Here is a 19062-nt window from a genome sequence, read left to right as displayed (position 1 = left end):
CATACACATCTACACAAACTAAATCACTCAACCCACTCAACACTCTCAATCTTTATTCAAACACAAACACTTTTATACACTCCCAATCTTCCATTCAAAAAAAAAAATATGTCTCAACAAAATAACAACAATTTCTTTAACCATATGCTAAACAATCCAATCCCGTCACCGAATCATTCATCATCGAACCAAGCTAGCAATTCGTCTCCAAGCCAAACTAGTTTTTCTCAAAAACAAAATTTTGTTAAACCACCACCACCATTTCAACAACAATTACAATTTGTTCAACCACCACCACTACCATTTCAACAACAATTACAATATCAAAACATGCATCAATACTATACACAACAACAATTTCCTATCCCCCAACAACAATTCTTTTCACAATCTCAACAACAACAACTTCCATACAATTTGCCACAACAAATAACACAATCGACACTTGAAAGCGTCCCCGAAACACAACCCGAGACCGAAAAATAAAAAGCTAAAAGAAAGGGAAAATCTAAAGTAGTCGAAGGAAGTGAAAAGCTGAAACGTCAATTAATGCATTGGACTCCGGAAGAAGAAGTAATTTTGGCCGAACGTTGGCTCGATGCGACAGAAAATCCGAGAATAGGAACCGCACAATCGGCCGATTCATTTTGGACAACGGTTGTATCCAACTATAATAAAGTCGCCGATCGAACAAGAAACAACGATCAAAAAACCGGAAAATGGACGAAAATGGCAAGATATATCAAAGTTTTTATTGGTATTTACAACCAATTAAAAAAAAATTGGCCAAGTGGAGCTAATGATATCATTGAAGCGGCTCGTGATGAATATCGGAATCGTCAAAGTGTCGTGTTTACGCATTACAAAGCATGGCAAGTACTGAGAAGGTGTCCGAAGTTTTCTGTCCCAGAGGGCATAATGACCACCCGTAGGCGTCCATTACCCGAAGCACCAATCACTTTGAGGGACGATCAACCTTTAAGGGTTGATCCAAACCCCGATCACACTACTTTATTCGGGGAAGACGCAATCCGGCGTCCACCGGGTCGAAAAGCCGGTAGAAAAATCCGAAAGAGTTCGGCTTCGTCCGATGCCGCCTCGTCTTGTTCATCCGAAGAAGTTCGTTCTCAACTGTTGGTCGCCCAAAAGAAATTGCTTTATCTCAAAAACAAAAACGGCAATCGGCTATGATGAAAGTAATGAATCGAGCCTTTCGAATTTTCAACACAAGCATCAACCCGGACTTGCCAACGGAAGACCAACAAATACTTCAAAAGTATCGACAAAGAATGAAGACGATCTTGTTAACCGACGAAGACACCGAAGAACAACAAAACGAAGACGAAGACGGCGACCCGACACCACTCGAGTAGCTCTTTTTTTTAATAATAAGTTCGTATTTGTTTTTTTATTAATATGCAACGTTTTTTTATTTTATTTTATGTATTGTCTTTTATTTTTAATTATGTAATGTTTTTAATTTATTAGTAATATAATGTTTTAAATTTATTTAATAAAATGTTATTGGTATTTATTTTATGTATTTAGATAATAATTTAAAATTGGTTAAAGTTTGAAATGGAGTGTATGATTGTGAGTGTTTAGTGAAAGGAATGTGAAAGAAATGTTAAAGGGTTTGTGCTGATGTGGCGCTGATGTGGAGGAGAGAAGTTCGGTGAAAGGAGAGTATGATTGCATGTGGCCTTACCTTTACTGATTTAAAGATTGAAAATTTGCTTGGAAATGTTTACATAGAATTAGGGATGACAATGGATCAGATATGGATCAGGTGAGGCCGTATCCATATCCATATCCATCTAGTTTTTGATCATCCATATCCATATCCATATCCGTTTAATTTCAGTTCATCCATCCATATTCATATCCAATGGATTAAGCGGGTTAATGGATATCCATTGGATATTCAAAAAATGTTATAATATTTCTCAATATGTGATTAAAATAACACGTAATATAACAAAAATATATACAATGTGACATAATTAAAATCTATCCATAATAACGAGTGATATTTGTTGAAGATATATCACAATTTGTTAAACTTACAATCAAACATAGACTATGACAAATTAAATGTGTAATTTTTATGTATATTTGATTATATACACGTGTTTTATTGTTATATTTCATGGTTAATTCATTATATAATTTCAAGAAACATACAAGTGTAATTGTAAATGCATTTAAAATACTAAATATGTTTGCATATATCTATATTTAAGTATTTATATGTATTTCGGGTGTATTTGGATATATTCATGGATGAAAATTTTTCATCCATATCTATATCCGTATCCATTTAGGTTCATCCATATCCGTATCCATATCCATTAATATCATCCATATCCATTATTTATCGGGTGGATCGGATGGATATCCATTAGATCGGGTGACCATTGTCATCCATACATAGAATAGAACACAAGAAGTACAATGAATTTTCTGCTCAACGGCAAAAAAATGACTCTCCTTTATTATCAAATAGAAAATCATCTGTTTACATTCATTCATTCATCTCATTATACTATCAACTTCAATCAGTCAAGAAAGATATGGGGCATGTTCAAGCATATTTTTAATTATTTAACGCAATATTGTTTAAAAAATGATATCATATTTGTCACTGACTTCATCTTACTTTGTTTAACATAAATATAAATATATTTGAAGTTGTTAGAAATCAATTATCAACTATCAAATTTATATTTGCATTCACATGATATAATTGTACCATACGAAATAAAAATCCAAGACATACATTAAGTGTGAATTTTTAATTTATTTCCTTTATTCACTTCCGTAACCAATTTTTTTTTTTTTTTTTTTTAATTTTAATTGGAATTTGCTAATGACAATATTAAAGGATGTCGTTAAGATGCATAAATAACTTATACATGGCGATTACGATTGACTTTAATGTAGCGATTTTTAAATTGCACAAATTTTGTATATACCTTAACGACAGTCGTTAGAGCTGTCGTTATCATTTTCCATATTAATTTTATGGATTTTGCTAACGAAAAACCATACAGTTGTCGTTAATATGCATAAAATACTTGTAAATTTCAACAATCACCTTATAAAAGTCAAAATAAAATGTTATGTAAAACTCATTGGTGCACACCAAGGTTGGAGAACTCGGATCTCGGGGAGATATCGTTTGGACATTTTTTAAAAAATCTCAAGGAGTTATTGAACATTGACTTACGTTGACTTCTTAGTTGTTTTAATATAAATATATAAAAATAAATAAATATATGTATAGATTTTTGTTGTTGTATATGTATATTTATATAGATTTTTACGAAATTTTACAAGAAAATTCAAGGAATGAGCGAGAAAATCTGAGATTTTACGAGAACATCAGAGAAATGAGCGAGAAAATCTGATAAATCGTGTCTTTGACCAAGTTTGACCCCGTTGACCGAGAAATCTCGAGAGATAGACATCTCGTCTCGACTGTCTTCCAAAAACGAGATCTCAGAGAGATCTCTAGGAAAAATAACGAGATTTACAACACTGATGCACACTAACGACCACCCAATAGCAACCTAAGAGTTGTCGTTACCAAATGCTAATATTACTTCTAATTTTAATTCTAATTCTAATTCTAATTTCTATTCATAATTTCAATAAGTATTTTATAGAAAAAAAAAATGATAGTTTCAGTATCCAACATGTAAGCGATTGTCACTGATTATTTGCAAATGAATTTCTCGTTATCGTTGATTTTAATTGGAATTTAAATTATAAATCTTGAATTTTAATCCTAATTTTATTTTAATATTAAATACTATTAATTTTAATTTTAAATATTGCATAAGTAGTCATTAAACTAAATTTTTCATCATAAACTCATCCCTAACTGTAACGATTGTTAAATATTCCGTTAAATCTTAATCATGTAGTTGATTTGATAGCATTAATGATACATGTAACGGAATGAACAATGTCATTTGATGATGTGCGGAGCCCATCGGGCCGAGTAATTGGGCTTGGTCCATGGGCCGCGGTCAAGTCTTCCTCCTAAACCCTAATTCCCTCTTATAAATAGAGGGGTAATCTAAGCAATTAGGGCACCCAAGTAGGGCAACATTCTCACTAGGGTTTTTACCTACGACTCCTCGTAGGGTTTTTCCCTTCGCCGCCAATCGGAGCGCCGTCCATCGGCCGTCGATCAGCCCTTAGCCACCTTCCCGAGATCATCATCTCGGCTAGGGTTATCACGGTATTCGGACCGGAGGTTAACGCCGCTGAACTAATAAAACCCTCCTCTATTGCACTCAAGCGTGTTTCTATCCTAGGCGGAAATATGCTTGATCAAGTGGCACTTTCATTGAGAGATGCTACAATGATCTCGTCTTCCTATCGTCAAAAGAGTCAGACGAATCATATTTGATTCGCATCTGTAAGTTCTCTTTTTATTTCATCAAATTGAATGATACAGGTTAATTGAATTCAACAAATATCAACGATAAAAGTTTATGTTTAGATCTTGTTCAGATCGAAAATATATTCATATGCATAGCTTCTGTTGGTATATCAATAAGCATATATATTCGTTTAATGAATTTATCGATACATGAGGTCTCTTGATAATTCGATGCTTTTGTTGATTATACATTAATTTACTTCTTCGTATCATTCATAATGTTTGGCATGCATACGTATTTACATTAATTGCTTTGCCATATAATTCGACCGACATTCGTTGTACGTCTACAAATCGTCATAAGGGATTATTTATTATTTTATGATTTAATAAAGAATCATGTTTATTTATGGTAATCAGATCGTGATCTTTGACAGTATAATTCACAAAAAATCTTTTATTATTTTAGAATATTATTATAATCAAAGAATTGGACCATCTTTGTGAATTTGTGATGGTGTCGGTTTATTGGAACTAAGTACACGTGGACGATTTTGGTTATATGTATTCTTCATTAAATGGTACGCGATCGACGTACCATGACAATTTAACCAGCCTCATATCCGTAATAGTACATGCACGTTTACCTGGCTATCATTATTTATGACCGATCACAACACTTTGCGCGGTCCTTCGCGCAACTGCATCCCTTTGCGCAGCCTTTGCGCGTGATTTACAGAATATGTGCGGTTGATTTGAAGCATATCTCACGGCTTATTTGTGCAACCTAATTTCATAGCACTTTGCATGCGACATGTACATTTGCACCATGGCGGCTCCACATCCATGGTTGCAAAATTTTGTGCGTTGCACAACACTTTGAATGTGTTGACCGCACTTTACATTTGCACCATGGCGGCTCCGCATAAGTCCATTGTTGCAAGATTATTCGTGCGTTGCGCAATACTTTGCATGTGTTGCGCGCACTTTTCCTTTGCACCATGGCGGCTCCGCGTAAGGCCATGGTCGCAAGATTATTTATGCGTTGCGCAACACTTTACATGTGTTGCGCGCACTTTTCCTTTGCACCATGGCGGCTTCGCGTAAGGCCATGGTCGCAAGATTATTTATGCGTTGCGCAACACTCTACATGTGTTGCGCGCACTTTTCCTTTGCACCATGGCGGCTTCGCGTAAGGCCATGGTCGCAAGATTATTTGTGCGTTGCGCAACACTTTACATGTGTTGCGCGCACTTTTCCTTTGCACCATGGCAGCTTCGCGTAAGGCCATGGTCGCAAGATTATTTGTGCGTTGCGCAACACTCTACATGTGTTGCGCGCACTTTTCCTTTGCACCATGGCGGCTCCGCATAAGTCCATGGTTGCAAGATTATTCGTGCGTTGCGCAATACTTTGCATGTGTTGCGCGCACTTTTCCTTTGCACCATGGCGACTCCGCGTAAGGCCATGGTCGCAAGATTATTTGTGTGTTGCGCAACACTCTACATGTATTGCGCGCACTTTTCCTTTGCACCATGGCGGCTTCGCGTAAGGCCATGGTCGCAAGATTATTTGTGCGTTGCGCAACACTCTACATGTGTTGCGCGCACTTTTTCTTTGCACCATGGCGGCTTCGCATAAGGCCATGGTCGCAAGATTATTTGTGCGTTGCGCAACACTCTACATGTGTTGCGCGCACTTTTCCTTTGCACCATGGCGGCTTCGCGTAAGGCCATGGTCGCAAGATTATTTGTGCGTTGCGAAACACTTTACATGTGTTGCGCGCACTTTTCCTTTGCACCATGGCGGCTTCGCGTAAGGCCATGGTCGCAAGATTATTTGTGCGTTGCGCAACACTTTACATGTGTTGCGCGCATTTTTCCTTTGCACCATGGCGGCTTCGCGTAAGCCCATGGTCGCAAGATTATTTGTGCGTTGCGCAACACTTTACATGTGTTGCGCGCACTTTTCCTTTGCACCATGGCGGCTCCGCGTAAGGCCATGGTTGCATGATTTTTTATGCATTGCACAACACTTTGAATGTGCTATGCGCACTTTGCATTTGCACCATGGTGGCTCCGCGTAAGGCCATGGTTGCGGTGTTTTGCATAATTTCTTTTGGGTACTATATGTTGTACATTTCCATTACTTTACAATGGTAAATCGTAGAATTTTAATTCTTGTTCCATACACGTTCATCGCTCCCAAAGGTGGTGTCAACTTAATGTTGGATTTCAACACCACTAAATACTTTAGTAGTATTGAAATGGGGGCTAGCATTGTGCTAGGTTAGTAGTGGGAAAGATGTGTTCCATTGTCATGTGCGTCCGTACAGCTTATTTTTGGTGGCCAGTTGCACAATATGTGCTCTTAGGAATATCTCCCCTTTGGGAGGAGCATCATTATGCCTCTATATAACACCGGGTCGCTCCCGTTTTATGTTTCGTTGTGTCGTCGTTGACTATACTAGTTTGTTGGAACTGACGCACTTCATTACCTTCTTTATGATAAAGGCGTAGAATTATGACACAAATATTCCGTAACACGCTTCAACAATACACGGCATCTTCCCATATTACCTTTACGCGTTGAGTGTCATTTATGGCATTAATCCCGCATAGCACCATTCGCGCTTCTCCCGACTCTATTGTACGTTGTACATGCTTAGATCAACTTACATTGCGCCTCAACGGCTTCACATAAATCCATGGCTGCAATTTGTTCGTGCGAGTTGCAACATGCAACACATTGCACACTTTTCTTAGCTTCATGGCGTCTCCTCGTAAGTCCATGACCGCAGTTTCTGTGATCCGCGCACATTACGCCATGGTGGCTTCGCGTAAGCCAATGGCCGCAATTTTACTTCGCGCACCTTGCATAGTTCTTTGAGCGGTTATTTGTGCAGGGTCTTTTGCACAACGCAATGCGCGGTCTTTTCTATGCCTCTTTTGCACGCCCATTCGAGCGCAGTTCTTTATGCAATACTTTGCGCAGTTCTTTTCAATTAGAATTTCTATACGCGTTTCTGTATCACCCTTTTGAAGGTGGTGTCAACTTAATGTTGGATTTCAACACCACTAAATACTTAGTAGTATTGAAATGGGGGCTACCATGATATATGACTTCAACTGAGTGGGATGATTTGTTTCCTTTGGCGACGACGCTTAGCCGAAAACACTTTTACGAATTTTACATTGCGCTATGGAAGTTCCGCGTAAGCCCATAGCCGCAGTTTATTCATGCAACATGCAACACGTTGCATATGTGTTGCACACTTAGCTTTGCGCCATGGCGGCTCTGCGTAAGCCCATGGCTACATTTCGTTTGTGCATTGCGCACGTTGCTTAAAACCATGGTGGCTTTGCATAATTCCATGGCTGCACATCATTTGGCATGCGACGACGTTAAAGAGATGTAATAGAGCTAGTTGGACTTGATCACCCGATTTATTAGCTTACGTTCTTTACGACCGCGATACACATCTTCTCCATACGATTTCTCACTTACTTCCTTGCCTACAATTGTTTTCACGATTGGTTTTCGGGTTTTAACTGTATGATTACTATACATTACGTAGATCATACTCTATCAAATCGATAGTCAAGTTACGTAAACCATCATTATCATCATTCGTGGTTAAGGTTAACAGGATAGTCTTTCGCGACGGTAACCTACAACCTTCACGGGGCCATCGATCAACGAACGTTACCGATGGTGGACTTAACATTTAACCACCCCATCGATATCATCATATCGATCTGGGTTATTCACGGTAGCCGGACCGGAGAGTTAAATTCTAAGATCCTTAAACCCCACATTACTCGCAATCCCGCTAGGATTGTCTACGGTTTACGAACCGAAGAGTGGAATTCTGTTGTCCTCAAAATTCTATTGTTCATGGCAAGATTAAACGCGTCGCGGATATAATAACCTTCAAATGCCAATAAATCTCTCGCACATATTTTATCAATAGTTTATTGTGCGGTTCCTGCCTACTTAAGGGGTGTCCTCTAGCCCCCGCGCGGCAGAAGCCTGTTTGGTTACAAGGCTAGAATATAACGGAAGGTGAAGGCAATTGGGTTTCCCCTAGCCAAGCGCCACGCAGACTAGAAGGCTACCAAGTCGACTTAAAATACGAGCATTGGTTTGCTTGTGCATATTAAATTATCCTAAGTATTGGTTTACTTGGGGAAACTCTTAAGTATAAAAACATTGGTTTGTTTTTAGTTAGCATTGCCTTACCACACAACTAAGTGCACCCCTAGTACGTGACAGATCAAGTGATGCTGTAACTTATGAGTATAAACTTTCTTCGTGCGGACTCGCACACGGGCTTTTTGTTAAAATATTGGTTTATTTTACCCAGCGCCCGAAACTGTGCATAAGTTTTGGTTAACTTATGTGCACATTGTGTGAATTGTCTTAATTCGCGATGATAGGCAATTACAATCAAAAGCATGAATGTCCATGATTACGCTGCGTAAGCGCATGGTTACTTGATACCCCTCACAAATATGTGGTAGGGATGCCTCAATATGACTCTGAGATCGGACTCCGCGAGTCTTATATGCCTTGTATACAACTACAAGTTCCGATCAGCTAGTTGTTTCAGGATGTTATTTTGACGTGGTCTTATTTATAGTTCGCCATGACATGTTTTCACATTTTATACCGAACTGGGGGGAATGATGGTATACTATCAGTATCCCTTCAGTTTTATTTTTGCTACATCGCTGCTTTGTGCATTGCGGATGGTAGTGGAAGTTAGCATGCTCACATCGCTGCATTGCGTTAAGCGCAAGGATGCATCGCGAGTAGTTGTGGTTAACATGCATGCGTCACATTTGGTCGTATCACGCATGATTGCAATGCGTGGGGCTGTGTCGCGCATAGTTATGACGTGTAGGCCGTACTGTGCAGGGTTCCACCCTACGGATCCCCGCTCACCTCATGACTGCATGGCATGCGGAATTATTACATCGCGTCATCACATTACTATGTGGATTCGTTATGCATTTGACTTCGTAGTCGGCGCAGGTTATGTAATGAGTTATTTGCGGTGGCATATTTGTAACTTCGATATGACATTAATATGTCACACCGAACTTGGGGGACTTGATGATGTGCGGAGCCCATCGGGCCGAGTAATTGGGCTTGGTCCATGGGCCGCGGTCAAGTCTTCCTCATAAACCCTAATTCCCTCTTATAAATAGAGGGGTAATCTAAGCAATTAGGGCACCCAAGTAGGGCAACATTCTCACTAGGGTTTTTACCTACGACTCCTCGTAGGGTTTTTCCCTTCGACGCCAATCGGAGCGCCGTCCATCGGCCGGCGATCAGCCCTTAGCCACCCTCCCTAGATCATCATCTCGGCTAGGGTTATCACGGTATCCGGACCGGAGGTTAACGCCGCTGAACTAATAAAACCCTCCTCTATTGCACTCAAGCGTGTTTCTATCCTAGGCGGAAATATGCTTGATCATCATTAGATCACGTTATGTGAAAAAAAAAACTGGAAAATATCGTACAAGTGAATAATTATAGTTGGTTAATTTTCACACTTTTCGCACAATATTGCTATTTTTTTGCTTGAGGTTTGTTCATACGTATAAAGTCTATAGATAAGTAGATTTATTCCTATTTGTGAATCAATGCCCCTATGCATACCATAATGCGAAATTTATATCAGAAGGTAATTTTTTCCCATTAATATAAAAATAAAATATAATATAAAAACTAATCAATTTGTAGTGTGTAATTGATTTATTTTAGATGAGTAAACAAATTGGATTTAGATGAAGTTGATATGGCTATGTTAATTTTTAAATTTCTATGTCTTTTGATATGAGTGGTAATGGTGGGAACATCAGGAATACAGTAACTTTATAACAAAATGGGCTCTTGAATCAAAGTACCGGTGGTTGGGTTACGCAGCCATGGATGTAGAATGTACGCGTTTAGAACTTAACGAGATACTTAACCAATCGTTAGAGTTAGGGATGAGTTAGGGATGAAAATAACAATATAACTATATTATCTAATATACAAAAATGGTGAATAATAATTAGGAGTATTTTCGTCCTTTCACTTTTTTTAAATCCTAATTGAATTTCACTACGGCAACAAAGACCCCCACACTTTTTTTAAATATTCAAATCGACCCTCCAAACAGGAGGGTAAAGTGTCAAATAACCATTTTCATAAAAAATCTTAAATAAACTCCACTCAAATATTCAACGGGTCATATGTTATCGCTCGCAACGAGTTAAATTTCTCCGACATCATCGTTAAACTCGAAATAATTTTAGGAACACAATGTCACTAACTATACGCAAAACGGACGTTTTTTAAAAAACGCTAAATATTTGGGGTACTTTTCATACACGTTGATTTTGTGTTAAATTTTTAAAAGTCGATAATTACATAGCTAAACGCGGAGATGGATATATATTGTAAATTTAACATAACATTGAAATCTTTCACGGGTTAAACATTTTAGTTCGACTCGAGTTGCGCTTCAACGACATCATTCTTTAGCCACGAAATAATTTTACAAACTAAACGCAATAAAATACATTGAAAACCGAACCTCCGGCGCGAAACGAGGGTTCAACAACTAGTATGGACTATTTGCGTAGTTTTTGATTAGGAGGGATTGAAAATGATAAAATAATATAATAAAGGATGATTTGAGCAATTTTATCTTTTATGTTTCCTACCAAACCCTCCTCTCTCACCCACCACCACCAGCACGGCAGCATCATCCCCACTATGCCCCTGTTCTTATATAACCCCTCTCACTTGTTCATGCATCCCTCATATATGTAAATAAGTTGTGATATAGATACATACATACATATCAATTGTATCTAACATCACAAATCAATTGATTATCAAAATGGCAGCAGCAGCAGCAGCAGCATTCTCAAGCACCAATTCTCTCCTCCCCACCAAATCCTTCCAAATTCAACCAAAATCTCTTCCCCCAACCAACACCGCTAGATTCATCCACCCCATCTCCGCCGTCCATTCACCAGACCCATCAAAACCCACATCTCCGTCTACCACCACCGCCGCCGCCGCCACGTCATCCACCGCCGCCCCAAAAGTAACGGCAGCAACAAAAACCACAAAATGGAGCGTAGACAGCTGGAGAGGCAAGAAAGCACTTCAACTTCCAGAATACCCAGATCAAAAGGAACTTGATTCAGTGCTTCAGACCCTTGATTCATTCCCACCGATTGTGTTCGCCGGAGAAGCACGTCACCTGGAAGAAAGGCTGGGTGAGGCGGCTATGGGGAATGCATTTCTTTTGCAAGGTGGTGATTGTGCTGAAAGCTTTAAAGAATTTAATGCAAATAATATTCGTGATACTTTCAGGGTCATTCTTCAAATGGGTGCTGTGTTGATGTTTGGTGGTCAAATGCCTGTCATCAAGGTCAGATCTTTATCCACAATTTTTGTGTTTTTTGAAGTCGCCCTTCTATTTTATGATAATTGTGGTTAATAAATAGGGCTTTAGATCATGGAAAGCATTAAGATAGGAGTTAACTCGGATACAAGTCATACAACTTACAGTGAAAAATTTAAAAGTTACAATCTTTTTGTGATTTGATTTTACCCTTTTAATTTTTTTTGGTAACCTGTTTTGATTTATGGATTCTCTTCAATAATAGATAAAATAAGGAATTTAGATCATTATAGTATGGTGTTAGTTGTGGTTCAAAAGCTAATATTTATAATGTTTATTTATGGAATTATCAAGTTTATGCTTTAAAGCTACTATTTTGTCCCTTGCAAGTATAATTACTTAGTTTCATGGCAGTATTAGATTTAGAGCAATTGGTTAGAATATTGAATTGCATATGGATCCCAATAAATAATTTCTGTACGATTTAGTAGTGGGTGAAATTACCTAATTGCTCATAGGCTCATAGCTATTCATCAATTGATTTTGATGGGATTGGTTTAGATCACTAGCTTGAAGGGTATGGGTATCTTAATATTTAGATGAAATTATTGATGTTGCTTATGTTGGAATTTGAATTGATTTTGGATTATGGAATATGATTAATGATTATAGGTAGGAAGGATGGCTGGTCAATTTGCGAAGCCAAGATCAGATAATTTTGAGGAAAAAGATGGTGTGAAGTTACCGAGTTACAGGGGTGATAATGTAAATGGTGATGCATTTGATTTAAAATCAAGAACACCAGACCCTCAAAGATTGATTAGAGCATACTGTCAATCTGCTGCTACTCTCAATCTTTTGAGGGCTTTTGCCACCGGAGGTTATGCTGCTATGCAGAGGGTCACTCAATGGAATCTTGATTTCACCGAACATAGTGAAGCTGGCGATAGGTACGCGACATCGCAAGATTTGTAATTTAATGTTGATTGTTAGTTTTTGGTTTAGTTATATACTTATATATGTATGTATATGTAATGATTGCTGCTTTTGGTTTAATTTTGTAAAGGTATCAAGAGCTAGCTAGCCGAGTGGATGAGGCACTTGGGTTCATGTCAGCTATTGGGCTCACAACGGACCATCCTATTATGACCACCACCGATTTTTGGACATCACATGAGTGTTTGCACTTGCCTTATGAGCAATCTATGACTAGATTGGATTCAACTTCAAGCTTATACTATGATTGTTCGGCTCATTTCTTATGGGCTGGGGAACGAACTCGCCAGCTTGATGGTGCACACGTTGAGTTCCTTAGGGGAATCGCCAACCCACTAGGAATTAAGGTAGTTAAGCTTCTTTATTCATAAAAAAAATAAAGATAAAAATACTAATATGAAGCTAAAGTTACAATTTTGACCATTGTGTAGGTGAGTGACAAGATGGACCCAAATGAGTTGGTGAAGCTCATTGATATATTGAACCCACAAAACAAGCCTGGTAGGATTACAATCATAACAAGAATGGGAGCTGAGAACATGAGGGTTAAACTTCCACATCTTATTAGAGCGGTTAGACGAGCTGGTCAAATCGTGACATGGGTCAGTGATCCTATGCATGGCAACACCATTAAGGCTCCATCTGGACTCAAAACTCGTCCCTTCGATGCTATCAGGGTAATATACTCATCTCGTTACTTGTATATATTTTCCTTTACATTACAACTTACAACTTAGAAAGTTATCCTTCGGAAATTTGACTAACCCAAATTAAAAGTTATGGTAAACTCCATATTAGTTGGTGTTTAACCAACATAATATTTACTATGATGCAAGGTTCTTTTTTACATCTTTTGTGCTCTATAACTCTATTTCATTTACTGCCAGGGTAATTTACAAGTATTAGGTACTACTTATCGAGTTATCTTGTAGACTTTGTTGCTTATATAAGACCAAATGGTGTTAGGTGTGCTTTTATGTGTAACATTCTATTAGTCAAGTCATTATCAAGGTGACCAATAGGAGCAACTCTATTGTCGTTTGTGATCGCCAATATAACACGTTGAATTCTTCACAAATATCTACTATGTCAATATTAACAATGTGCATTTATATATAGGTAGGGTCCATTCGTGTCGTAGGTCCTATACATCGTAATTCATTTCCAGGCTAACTATTATTTGAAGTTAAATACGTGGGACCAGAGTCTTTATATAATGAGTAGTAGTGATATCAACTTATTATTTTGATAAATTCACTCACCGTTATGCGTAAGGTACTTGTACTGCACATACAACGTTACTAAATAAGAAGTTATTGTAACGACAGGCGGAAGTGAGAGCCTTTTTTGATGTGCACGAGCAAGAAGGAAGTCACCCAGGAGGAGTTCATCTTGAGATGACGGGTCAAAATGTGACGGAATGCATTGGTGGTTCAAGAACCGTGACGTTCGATGACCTTAGTTCACGATACCACACTCACTGTGACCCTCGTCTCAATGCATCTCAATCGTTGGAGCTTGCTTTCATTATAGCCGAGCGACTTAGAAAGAGAAGAATCGGTGCTCAACAACAAACTTTGGCTCTTTGAGAGCCTTGTCTCTGAACTACTACTACTGCTTTTAGTTGTTGCTTATCAAAGTTTATTTTGCTTGTTTCGACTTTATTTTCTTTTTCTTTTGAAGTATTATATTAAATATTAATATTAATATTTATATTATGGTTTTGTATTGTATGTGTAACGTGTATACTTGAAAGTTTGAGAATGCTGAGAAGTGAAATTAAAAGTTATGTATCAATCAACTATAATCAATAATACCTGTCAACAAACTGTTGCTCACATTACGGAGTATATGTTAAGATACAGAAGATTCAGCAAGTGTATTTTTTTTTCTTTTTTTTAGGACGGCATTATCTGTGTATTGTTTTTTATTTGTTGGGCATTTTTTAAACATAATTTTATAGAATCATTAAATAAAATGAATAGTGGAATATTATTTTAGGTCGGTTCAGGGACGGAAGCTGCCTGGAGTATTTATTTGAAAATCACACGATGACTCGTGACCGAGTCTTATACAAAGACATATTCTTTAATAGATACGAATTAATTTTAATAACTGGAAATCAAAGGGTGGTTTTGTAGGTGTATAGTTTATTATACAAGTACCATGTGGAAGCCTAACAGTATTTTGGCTTTACATGGTGGTAGGTAGTTAGACTTTAGACCGTATGATCAAACTACACGACGGATCTCTCTTAAAGATCCCTTATTCTAATTTTAGATCCAAATTTATACTGTATAGTTTTATTTTTATTATATTATATTTTTTTTTTTGAAAAGCAGAATTTTTATTAACCACGAGAAACAAAATAATGTACAACAAAGGTGACATCGCAAGGCGAGAGGATGCCGAGCTAGAATCCTACACCTATACACATCGCAACAAAATACAAGAAAATTCGCAAGAAATTACAAGGCTAAAAGAGATGATGGATTATGAAGCCAAACATGCCAATCGATCTTAGCCTTTTTACATCGTTTCGCGACCCAATCATGGCTCTTGACTTGGATTTCACTAAGCGCGTTTGGAATGGTCCAAGTGGAATTCTTGAAAACTTTTTGGTTCCGATTGCACCAAATGAGATAACAAGCAATCCACTTCACCGCTTGCCATAAATCACTACCCAAATCTGAACTATGCGAAGGAACCAAGCCATGAAGGAAATTGTCAAAAGATAGATTGGAAGAATCAAACCCCCACCACCCTCGAACCTTCCTCCAAATTGCTTGAGCATGAACACACGAGAATAAAGCATGATGAACCGTTTCCACATCGGAGACACAAAGAGGGCAAAGCAATGAATTAAGATCAATTCCCCTTTTATCAAGTTCGGACAAAACGGGAATTCTCTCTTTCCTTGCTCGCCATACGAAAACCTCCACCTTTTTTGGAACAAACTTATTCTTCATAGTTGCCATCGAAGTACCATTAGAATTTCGAGAACTTTTCATGATTTGTTTTGCTAACTTTTTTGTTGTAAATCTTCCATTCTCACTTAATTTCCACGAGAAACAATCTTCAACATCCGGATCCATTTTGACATTTGCAATTAACTTTACCAACTCGTCAAGCTCATTTTTAGTTCGACCCGTAACCGGCCAAGACCAGTCACCACTTAATGAAGCCGTAGAGCTGCTGAGAATAATTCGGTCAGCACAAAGAGCATGGGGGGATGATTCTAGCCTCACTAACCTTTTAAACATTTCCTTTAACGGCTTGTCCTTGATCCAAATGTCTTCCCAAAATTTCGTGCTTCGGCCATTACCAATCTTCTTTGCGAACGAGGTTGAAAATTCGACACCTAGGTTGTCAATCTCGAGCCCTGCTTTAACAATGTTACTCCAAGTAGAATTATTAGCAATAAAATCCCCACCCGAATTTAGAAGCCCGAATCCCCATAAATACTTTTAATGATCTTAACCCACAAGGAAGTGGTATCGGTTAAAAACATCCACCACCACTTGCCGATTAAGGATAAGTTTTTGAAATTAAGAGATCCAATATTTAGTCCGCCATCCGCAAAAGGGCGAATGACATCATCCCATTTTACCCATGAAACTTTGGAATTATCCCCCGACCCGCCCCAAAAAAATTTACGTCTTACACACTCTAGCTTTTTAAGCACGGAAGGCGGGGCACGGAAGAGCGAAAAGTAGTACAACGGTAAGCTATTTAAGACCGCATTCACGAGGGTTAAACGTCCACCGAATGAAATCGTACGTGCTTTCCAATCCGATAATCTTTTTTCAAATTTATCTATAACCGGCTTCCAATTAACAAGTTTTTTCATATTCGCACCAATCGGCAAACCAAGGTAGATCATAGGTAAAGTATCCATTTTGCAACCAAACATATTCGCCATCATTTCAACTTCACTTTTATCAACACCAACCCCGAATAAACAACTTCTACTATAATTGACTTTAAGACCGGAACTAAGTTCAAAACACTTCAATAGTTTCATTAGATTCTCAATATTATCGAAACTCCATTTCCCAAAAAAGATGGTGTCATCCGCATATTGTAGATGTGAAATATGAACTTTTTCTCTACCAATTTCAACACCGTCAAAAAGATTATTTGAGACCGCCGATTTTGCTAACCAATTAAGACCTTCGGCCGCAATGATAAAAAGAAAAGGCGAAAGAGGATCGCCTTGCCTTACACCTCTACCGATATTAAATTCTTTTGTTGGAGAACCGTTAACTAACACCGATATAGAAGCCGATCTAAGACATAAGGAAATCCACAATCTCCATTTATCACCAAAACCCATCAATTTCATCATCTCATCTAAGAATTCCCAACTAATACTATCAAAAGCCTTTTCAAAATCAACTTTAAACACCAAGCTTTTTAAACGATTATTCTTCAAAAATTCAAGGAATTCATTTGCCACTAGTACACCATCAATAATATTCCTCCCTTTGATGAAAGCACTTTGCTCGAAACCAACTAAATCCGGGATTACTTTCTTGATTCGATTGGAAAGTAATTTTGCAATTATTTTGTAGAAGCTCCCGATAAGACTTATTGGCCTATATTCGTTTAAACTAACCGGGTTAGCAATTTTTGGAATAAGCGTTATGAACGAAGAATTACAACCTGGAGAAATGGTACCCGTTACCCAAAAGGATCGAATGGCCTCAATCAAATCAACTCGAATTATGGCCCAAAATTTCTTGAGTGTTAAATCTGATGTATATATCCCCTTTTAGACTATTCCTAACCCTGACGGTGATGTCAGAGGTAAATTGTAACGACCCTGGAATTTCCAACGTTTATTTATTAATAATTGTTATTATTAATATGTGTGATTAAACAAATGTATGTTATTACATTTACATGTTGCCATGACTAAACGTACTTGACTTTAATTGCCCGAAACGTCTTTGTGACACCCGGAACTTTCACGAATAATATTTTTAGAGTATTATTTACATTCATGATTAATTTTATTAATCATTTTAATTAACTATGGTGACTAGTTAGTTACTTGGACTTTAATTGGTTTAACTTGTGAATTATTGAACTTGGGCTTGTTTAAAGTAAATGGACTCATGTTATTGGGCTTCCAAGCCCATCCTACCTTTTAAGTGGACTTAGTTAGCCCACTCTTTCATGTGTAAGTATCACTTAGGAGTGTAACTAGTTAGTTAATACATGAAGGAATCTAGTTAACTTGTTATCCCCATGCATGGCCATCTTTTATCCAACTTTCATAAGCTTTACATGCTAATAACCTTGGAACCTTTCCTTCCCTCTCTTTTTCTCTGCAGGCCGTGGCCTTTCTTGTGCACAAAGGGATTCAAAACTTTTTTTTTTACATTACTTGTTCACTAGTAAACCTCATTCAAACACACACACACTTACTTGCAAAAATCCTTTCAACTTTCCTCTCTTTTTCTCTCTAGTTCTTGTAAGTAACTTGAGTTTTTCCTTTCTCTTTTTCTTTGCTAAAACCGAATCCCAATCATCTTCATCATCATTCTTTGTTGTTAAATTGTTACTTGATCTTGTTGTAGCTTACTTACTTGTAGTTGATTAGTTGTTTACTTACATGTTACAAGAATAAACTTTCTAGTTTGATTCTTCATTTTATCTTGTTAAAACAAGAACAACAAGAACATATACTTTCTAGTTATGTTCTACATTTGTTATTTTTAAAAGATTAATGTTCATGTGTTGATAAACTCATGCTTGTAAGTCATGTTAGTAAACTTTAAAGTTTACTTTCTTAAAGATCAAACTTTGATTTGAATCTTTAAAGTATGAACAACAATGAACTAGTTACTTGTTTACTTAGTTTACTACTTCATTCTTGCACTTTAATTTCATGATTTATGTTCTTGTTGGTCAAATGTTACAAGTTAACTTTGATCTCATTAATCTTGAACTTAAAGTTAACTTTAAAGTTCAAGAACATATAAATGAAACTTTTTAATTATAACTTTGTATACTTACGCTTGATCTAGACTTTTGAGTCTTGGATCTTCAAGATCTAACTAAGAACTATGTTCTACATTTTAAGATCTTGATTTCATAAGTTCATTTTCAAGTTTGTAACTTATTATTAGTCTTATAGTTCATGTAAGTGTCAAACCTAAGACTTTGATGTAACTTTGGTTCATCAAACTACATGCAACTCTTAAGTGAGTTGTGCTTCATGTCTTAGACTTGCACTAGGGTTATGATGGTCGAG

The 19062-nt window shown here is 37.4% G+C and overlaps 1 protein-coding gene across 1 annotated transcript; it reads left to right on the top strand.

The window, feature by feature from the left end:
* The first annotated feature begins 11139 nt into the window (after window positions 1–11139).
* LOC139850507 (phospho-2-dehydro-3-deoxyheptonate aldolase 1, chloroplastic-like) lies at window positions 11140–14640 on the top strand. The gene is made up of 5 exons (XM_071840079.1): window positions 11140–11831; window positions 12477–12754; window positions 12871–13147; window positions 13232–13477; window positions 14129–14640. Exons 1-5 carry the CDS (start codon window positions 11292–11294, stop codon window positions 14387–14389), a joined length of 1602 nt encoding a protein of 533 aa, XP_071696180.1. The 5' UTR covers window positions 11140–11291; the 3' UTR covers window positions 14390–14640.
* Window positions 14641–19062: the final 4422 nt, after the last annotated feature.

The sequence above is a fragment of the Rutidosis leptorrhynchoides genome, chromosome 5 (assembly GCF_046630445.1).
Source record: "Rutidosis leptorrhynchoides isolate AG116_Rl617_1_P2 chromosome 5, CSIRO_AGI_Rlap_v1, whole genome shotgun sequence".
NCBI classification, from domain to species: domain Eukaryota; kingdom Viridiplantae; phylum Streptophyta; class Magnoliopsida; order Asterales; family Asteraceae; genus Rutidosis; species Rutidosis leptorrhynchoides.
Note: the sequence above shows the minus strand (reverse complement) of the source record. Positions and strands in the feature narration are given on the sequence as shown.